Source organism: Girardinichthys multiradiatus, chromosome 20, assembly GCF_021462225.1.
Source record: "Girardinichthys multiradiatus isolate DD_20200921_A chromosome 20, DD_fGirMul_XY1, whole genome shotgun sequence".
NCBI lineage: Eukaryota > Metazoa > Chordata > Actinopteri > Cyprinodontiformes > Goodeidae > Girardinichthys > Girardinichthys multiradiatus.
In genome coordinates, this window is record NC_061812.1 from 7190161 (window position 1) to 7197685 (window position 7525).

Below are 7525 nucleotides of genomic sequence, written 5' to 3' on the forward strand. Positions count from 1 at the left end.
ATGAGCTTTTTTTGCACTTTCTCTGTGACCTACAAACAAACTGATGTGGTCTCAACACCCACTGTTGAAATCCAGTGATCTTTGTCATCTATTTGCACTGTAATGATGCTTCCTATGTGTTTTACTGGTGAATTACAAGCATATCAATGCCACATTTCCTTCCTGTTGTTGTAGGTGAGTTTATAGCATAAGAATTTCTGGAACGGTGTGCAACGCTGAAACATTTAGCAACACAATCTCACTCCCATATAGGCAGGCCCACAGATGCTATTGTGCAAAGAAGTTTTGAAATGAAAGCTAAGAAAAGTTACCATGTTTTCCTTACTCAACTCCTTTCACTGGTGTAGATTATGTCTTGCTTTTTGATGACAAAAGCTCCATTCACAAGACTTTCTGACCTGACCTTAAAGGGGATGCCATCTTGCAGCATGAGGACGTTGAAGCTAATTTGTCAATGTTACGCCTATAAGTAGCCAGGAGAGGAGGTCAAAGACCCTAGATCGAAAGTTGGGAAGTTGGGAGGTTTCACACCTATCCACACATGTGAACAAAACACCTCACATGTTGCGGTAGATAAACTGCTCATAGGGAACAAAAGCCCAAACAATCAGAATAGAGAAGGTGTGTTTGTGCCACACTTGTGACTTTTAAAGACTCTCTCAGAAGCAATTCATGGGTATAAATGTGAAGCCTTTCAGATGTAAATTTTATCTGCTACAGCCTTCCAAGTTCTCCTGCTGAAAGCTTTGGGTAATTTTCCAGCAAGCCATTTCCAGTGCTAAAGTGGTGTTAATGGCTACCCAGCAGAAGTTCAAGCACAGACTCTGGCACCAGAAAACAGTGTTATACCAGCACCAACTCTTACTTCTTAAGAATGCTGTATTCCACAGTATAAGTGGCTGCATAAAATCAAATTTACTGTAAAGAATTTACACACTGCAGAAGTCCAAAGTTTGTTGCAGTCCTTTGTGAGAAATATCATTTTTGTTCCTATCTTGCAATTCATTCACAGACATTTATATGATGGCAAACATAATGATACAACTACCGGAGTACATGTCATTATCATACTGACAGATCCTCCCTGTGTTAGGGCAGCACCTTCTCACATTGGAAAACAGTTTCCTATATTGGGAAAATATCCTTTGCTCATTCTGCTCATCATACATCAACGGACTGATGTAGGACAGAGTGGCCTTGTCAAGAATTGAATTGTCACCATGGAAATAATAATTTCTCAATTGTGTGACATTAGAAAAAGTCTGGGTCACACAGTTTTAAGCCAAAGCAAGAGTTCTACTTACAAAAACATAAATATAAATAAATATCAGGAAATACGTCACCATCCCCAACCCACCTCCCAGTTATAACATCAGCCCCCTCAGCAAGCTACTAACTGCTTCTTTCAAGAACCAGTTCAGGGCTGACTATGCCTGTAACTTGATAGATCTCTTTGAAAAAATAAATCACAGGTTTCACAAAGGAATTTGGCTGATTTTGTTGTCTTTGTTAATGAATCACATGCTTTAGATAATGCTAATTGCTTCAGGCGCTCACTTTTATCGTGACTACATGGCATATTTATCAGATCATACATGAACAGTTGGTTTTAGTTTGGTTTACACTTCTGGTAAAGGTATCATGCCACATCATTTTTTATTATTGTTTTGCCAATTATTGTAGACCCATTAACATTAAAACAAAAGCCAACATGCCCAGACCACTGAGAAATGAATCAGAATCATTAATCGTTTTAAACTCATTTATTGCCATCTTCTTTTTTGAGAGATCCAGATTACAATAAACAGAACAAAATCTTAACAATGTTGTATAAAAATAAATTAAGACAACAAACAACCACATGAACACAAAACAATTATCCCCTTTAAATAGGGAAGTGAGTCATTAACATTATATAAAATTATATAGAAATGAAACTATGACGTATATTTGAAATAAGTTACCTTTAAATAGACATACACAGAGTAGGACAAAAATTGCAATTGGGTTTAAATACACAGTTCTGCAACAACAGCATAAGGATGGAAAATAAATATTTCTGGATGCAAATAGCCATGCCAAAAGTCATCAACATTAGGTTTTTCTTTCTAGCTAACAACAATTAAAATTACATGGAAAAAGATTAAAAAGAAGAATTAATAGTAAAGGATGTAAGATTAAAATGAAAACTCCTCTATTTTGGTCCTTAAATTTCAGCTAGCTTGTTGAATTTCATACAAGTCATTTTATGACTGCTGGCAGAATAATTTGGAATTACAGGCCAGCTACAAGACGTACTAAAGACAAAAAGACCTTTAATGTCGATTTAAAATACCTAAACTGCCCTTTCTTCCTCTTTACATCTGCCTCACCCTCTGCTGCAACAGTTCCAGCTGCCGGGCCACCTCATTGGGCAGGTCATCGTTCACTTGCGTGGTGAAATACTTCCTCACTTCCTCCACTTCCTTCTGCCAGAACTCCTGATCCAACGAGAACAACTCATTGAGGTTCACCTTCCCCTCCAGGCCCTGGAGATTCAGGGAATCATAGCAGGGAAGGTAGCCCACCGCAGAAGGCATGGCACCGGTGTTGCCATTCATTCGCCGGAACATCCAGTCCAAAACACGGATGTTGTCTCCAAAACCAGGCCAGAGGAAGCCAGCTTTGGGACTCTTTCGGAACCAGTTGACATGGAAGATCTTGGGCAGCTTTGTACCAGGGCGATCAGCCATGCTCAGCCAGTGAGAGAGGTATTGGCCAAAGTTGTAGCCAAAGAATGGGCGCATGGCAAAGGGGTCATGCATGATCACCTTGCCTAGATAAAGAAAAAATAGAAAAGCAATGAGTGACTGTGGGGTTGCATATTGTAAAATACCAAAGAAACAAAGGGAGATCTTAGCTAAACACTGACCTTTGTGTTCAGCTGCTGCAGTGGCCTCTGACCTCATTGCTGCTCCAACAAATACTCCGTGTTGCCAGTTGAAGGCTTCATACACCAGAGGAACACCTGAAGATAACCAGAATTTATTATATCAGCACCTTCTGGTCATGCTCTTAAATGAATATTTGCTCCTCTTGCTTTCTGCTTTCAATTCACAGCTTTATTCCAATCTCTTAATTCTGTCTTTGCTAAAGTTTCAGAATTTTTGTTCACCTTCTGGCCTTCTGCCTCCAAAAATAATGGCCTCAATGGGGACTCCTTCTGATGATTCCCACTGTGGGTCAATAATTGGACACTGTCCTGCTGGCGTGCAAAAACGAGAGTTGGGATGGGCGCAGGGTTCCCCTATACAGAGAAAGACAAGACAGTTATTCTGTATCTGATACTCCTGATAAAACCATTTACTGCATGAAATCAGTTCTGTCTTTGCACAGAAATCCATTTTCCTGGTCTTCACTGCTTCCAAAACAGTGATATAAATATATTTTATATTAACCCTGGGGGCTTCTTACCATCTTCTGAACTCCAGGACTTGTTCTTCCATGATGTGAGCGTGACTCCCTCAGTCAGTTCCTGGTCCATTCCCTCCCAGTATATTCCCCCTTCACTGGTTTCTGCTACATTTGTGAAAATTGTGTTCTTAACAATGGTTGCCATGGCGTTGGGGTTGGTCTTAACTGATGTACCAGGTGCAACACCAAAAAAGCCATTCTCAGGATTGATTGCACGCAAGTTGCCTAAGGAACAAGAATCACATCTAATGTTAGTTTGGATAGTTGTTCATATTTCAGTTTCCCACTGCTGATGGCCAGTAAAAGATTTCTAAAATGTTTTTCACCCTGGTTGTCAAACTTCATCCAGGCGATGTCGTCTCCTACACACTCAACCTTCCAGCCAGGCAACGTTGGACAGAGCATAGCTAGGTTGGTTTTACCACAGGCACTGGGGAAGGCTGCTGCCATGTACTTCTTCTCTCCAGCAGGGCTGGTGATGCCTAGGATCTGAACAAGAGAAACATTTAGGGTTATTCACAACTGATAGGTTGTTTTCAAAAGCTTGGTCTCCACCATTTTTTTTCCTTTTACTTACCAGCATATGCTCTGCCAGCCAGCCCTCCTCCTTGGCGATGCGTGAGGCGATGCGCAGAGCGAAGCATTTCTTTCCCAGGAGGGAGTTTCCACCATAACCACTGCCAAATGAGATAATTTGTCTGCGCTCTGGGATATGGGCGATAAGCGTCTGCTCAGGGTTGCAGGGCCAGTTATTTACCAGGGGCTCTGAGAGAACAATCATAGAATTTAAAAATAAGTGAAAAACTAAACTAGTTGTACCATGACCTTTTGCGGGAACAGCTGAAAAACATAAGCAAGCAGGATTTTAAAACATGTTCTGTAAACCTCTAGGCGTACTTTTAAGTGGTAGAGGGCAGCCAACGGAGTGCAAACAGCGGACAAACTCGCCATTTCCCAGTGCAGCGAGCACAGCCTTCCCCATACGGGTCATCACCCTCATGCTGGCTACCACATAGGGGGAATCAGTCAGCTCGACGCCAATCTTAGAGAGGGGAGAACCTACAGGGCCCATACTAAAGGGAATCACATACATGGTGCGACCTAAGGACAGGAAAAACATTATTCACAACTTCTTTTTCTTTTATTTGCTATTTTTAAATGATTACAAATGGGCACATATCACTGTAGTACCTTTCATGCAGCCAGGGAACCGTTGAGCCATGGCTTTGTCAAACTCCTCCGGGGACATCCACCGCCCCAGTTGGCTGATTCCACCACCCACTGGTGTGGGAACCGTTTCCCTCTGGTTCTGGGTTACAATTACCGTCTTGCTCTCGACCCTAGCCACATCTCTTGGGTCTGTTCTGGCCAACCAGCTGTAAAATTAGAAATATAAGGGATGAGAAAGAGAAAAAAAATTACATCTTGTCATGGCTTTCTTCTTCTGTCTTGCTTTAAAAAAGCTTTAAAAGCTTTAAAAAAAGTTTTTAAAGCTTTTAAAGCTTTTTAACCTTGTTAAGCTTTTTTGCAAATCCCGCTCATCAGCCATACATTTTGAGTTGCCTTAGAGCTGCTAGTAAACATTTCATGTTTAACTGAGCCAACTGAAGTGTCTGATTTGTCAGACTATACACTTGTTTCTATCTATGCTGTCAATCAAAACAACTCCTGATGACTGAATGATGCAAATTGTCATCAACAACTACATGACTGGACAATTTACTGATTCTACTGATTCTTTGCTTCAAAAACAACTTCAGCTATACTGATGGGTATACAAAATGATCTAAGTCTAAAATTGCTAAACTCCTTTCTTTGCAACATTTTGCTACAAATTAGATAACCCCTGAAAAAGGAAAATGGTTCCCATAAAGGCTTTTTCTCCCTAATCTAATACTTCTGATTAACCTACCAGTTCTCATATTTGGTGAGCTTCTTGATCATTCCTTGTTCCTCCAGCTGGGTCAGGATGGCTCGGTTTTCCTGGTCTGAGCCATCACAGATGTGGAGGGACTCAGGCTGGCACAGAGACACATTTACCTCCACGAACTCCCTGACTGCTGGGCTGAGGGCACTGAGCTCGCCCTGCAGGACCCTGAGACCGTTCTGGTTGTGTGACTGGATCTGAGGAGGCATGGTGAAGTAGTCTGAAGAAACAGCAAGTCGATAGACAACGAGAGAGCAGATGAGAGAATGTCTGGAGAAAGTTGGGGAAAATAAATGAGTGGAAAGACCAAAAAAGGTTGGGGGAAAGTTAGCAAAAGGAGAAAAGGAAATTATGAAAAAAGTGACAGAGGACAAGAAAAAGTTAGCTTTTTACACAGAAATCACAACAAAAATTCAGGTTCCTGTTTATCTTTAACTGTATTACTTATTTCTCCAGAAGCTAAACGAACTGCTTGTCAGACCATCTGATGTGAATCAGCAATATCCCTCTTTATATCTGCCTCATCCTTCCACACATACACACAACAGCTGCAAAACAAAGAATTTCAGGTTACCTTGAGCGGTTTGTCTGGAGCGAAGAGCTGTTAGTTTGGCCTCATCAGCTAAAGTGTCTTAGTGATGGCTGTTCTCAGTTGAGTTCAGGACTCCTGGTCCGTTGTGTCTGCTCTGGAGAGGCTTTGGTCCTTTTATACCCTGGGATTTCCCTTCAGAGGAGGGGTGGGGTCGTGGTAGGGGTGTGCATATCCTCATTGTGAAGAAAAAGTCCGTGTTACATGCCATTAAATAATTATTAACCATTCACAGGACGTCATGTCATCTTTGCAGAACCGGTTCTCCCCAGCTGAATGCTGATAATGGGTTCAAATCTCAGACTGAGGAGCTGGCAGCTTTTTGCTACTTAATGCTGTGCCTGTCTATAATGTATTTAATGTCTATTGACACCAGATGTTTAAATGTTACAGAAAGGAGCAAGTTGGTATTTTAGGTGCAAAGCAAATTCGTATTTGTATGATATTTAATCTTCTTTCAGCAAATTTTCTCAATGTGTGATTCTAATACTCATGCTATCATTCAGTTAAACAGATACAGTAATATTTTTCTGTGAATTATTCTTGCTGGAGAAGTCGATTTAAGCTGAATACGTTTTTTTGCAGTCAATAACATCTTCCATTCTTGCTGCTGTTGCAAAACGATTTTGAACTTTGCCATAGTGAGTGATGCAAGTCCAGGGTTCACTGTCGTGAGTTTGTGGTGTGACGTTACGAGCATTTTGGCTGGCATCTTTTGCATTGGCTGACAACCGGGGGCTTGCTCTTGTGTTAAAAGTTCAGTCAGGGGTTGGCCTGTGCGTGTGCACACATGCATGCACTCCAAGAGAACTGAAGATAAAGAGGGATCTCTACACATGACCTAATAATCTAAAACAAGTTGTCCAAGCTGTTCGGCCTCAAATCCTTCATGTAGTCCAATTAAGTTGTTGCTTGGCTTTGTTTCTGCAGTTATACATGCAGATGAAAATACAATTACACCTGAAAGCCAATGACTTTAAGTTACTTCCAACACTTATTTTATTATTTAATAAAATATGACCCAACAAAATACTCTGCCGGTATATCAGGTTTGTAATGTTGTTTAATTTGGATTGAGCAGAGATTTTGTAAATAAAAGTCATAAAGCCATGAAAATAACACAGGATGTTTGCCATATAAAATGTTGGTAAATGTAAGAACTCGGCTGAAATAAGTAAAGCCATAACAAGGAAACAATCACTTGGCCCTAGTTTAGTGAGCAAAGACTTTTGCAAAATGCCAAATAAAATAACAAAGCCTGTTGACTTTGGATAACTTTAGAGAGAAGAGTACATAGCACTTCATGGTTATCACAATTACGGCAAAGTGCCCAAATCACGTGACTGCAAATTCAAGCCCATATTATCAGCCCTCCACCACCATGCTTGGGGTTTTGTATGAGGTGTGATGAAATATATAAATCTGAGCTCTGCTACCATATTTGTTTGGAAAAATTCTTCCAAACATTTCTTACTTTTTACTCTTGCTGTTGTCCTTGGACAAATGGATAATTTAACATGCTAACTGAGTCCTGTGGAGTCTGAGAAGGAATTTTA

At 40.7% G+C, this 7525-nt stretch overlaps 1 protein-coding gene across 2 annotated transcripts; it reads right to left on the reverse strand.

Moving 5' to 3' along the window:
- Positions 1–1748: 1748 nt before the first annotated feature.
- On the reverse strand, positions 1749–6065 carry pck1 (phosphoenolpyruvate carboxykinase 1 (soluble)). 2 transcript variants are annotated; one of them, XM_047347995.1, is made up of 10 exons: positions 5955–6065; positions 5366–5600; positions 4645–4829; positions 4351–4554; positions 4031–4218; positions 3780–3942; positions 3454–3678; positions 3155–3286; positions 2912–3007; positions 1749–2815 (listed from the first exon to the last, which is right to left on the reverse strand). In XM_047347995.1, the coding sequence occupies exons 2-10, from the start codon at positions 5587–5589 to the stop codon at positions 2358–2360; spliced, it is 1875 nt and encodes a 624-aa protein (XP_047203951.1). In that variant the 5' UTR covers positions 5590–5600; positions 5955–6065; the 3' UTR covers positions 1749–2357. The 2 variants fall into 2 exon arrangements, with proteins under 2 accessions (XP_047203951.1, XP_047203950.1); XM_047347994.1 differs by having other exon boundaries at positions 5366–5650.
- Between the last annotated feature and the right edge of the window lie 1460 nt (positions 6066–7525).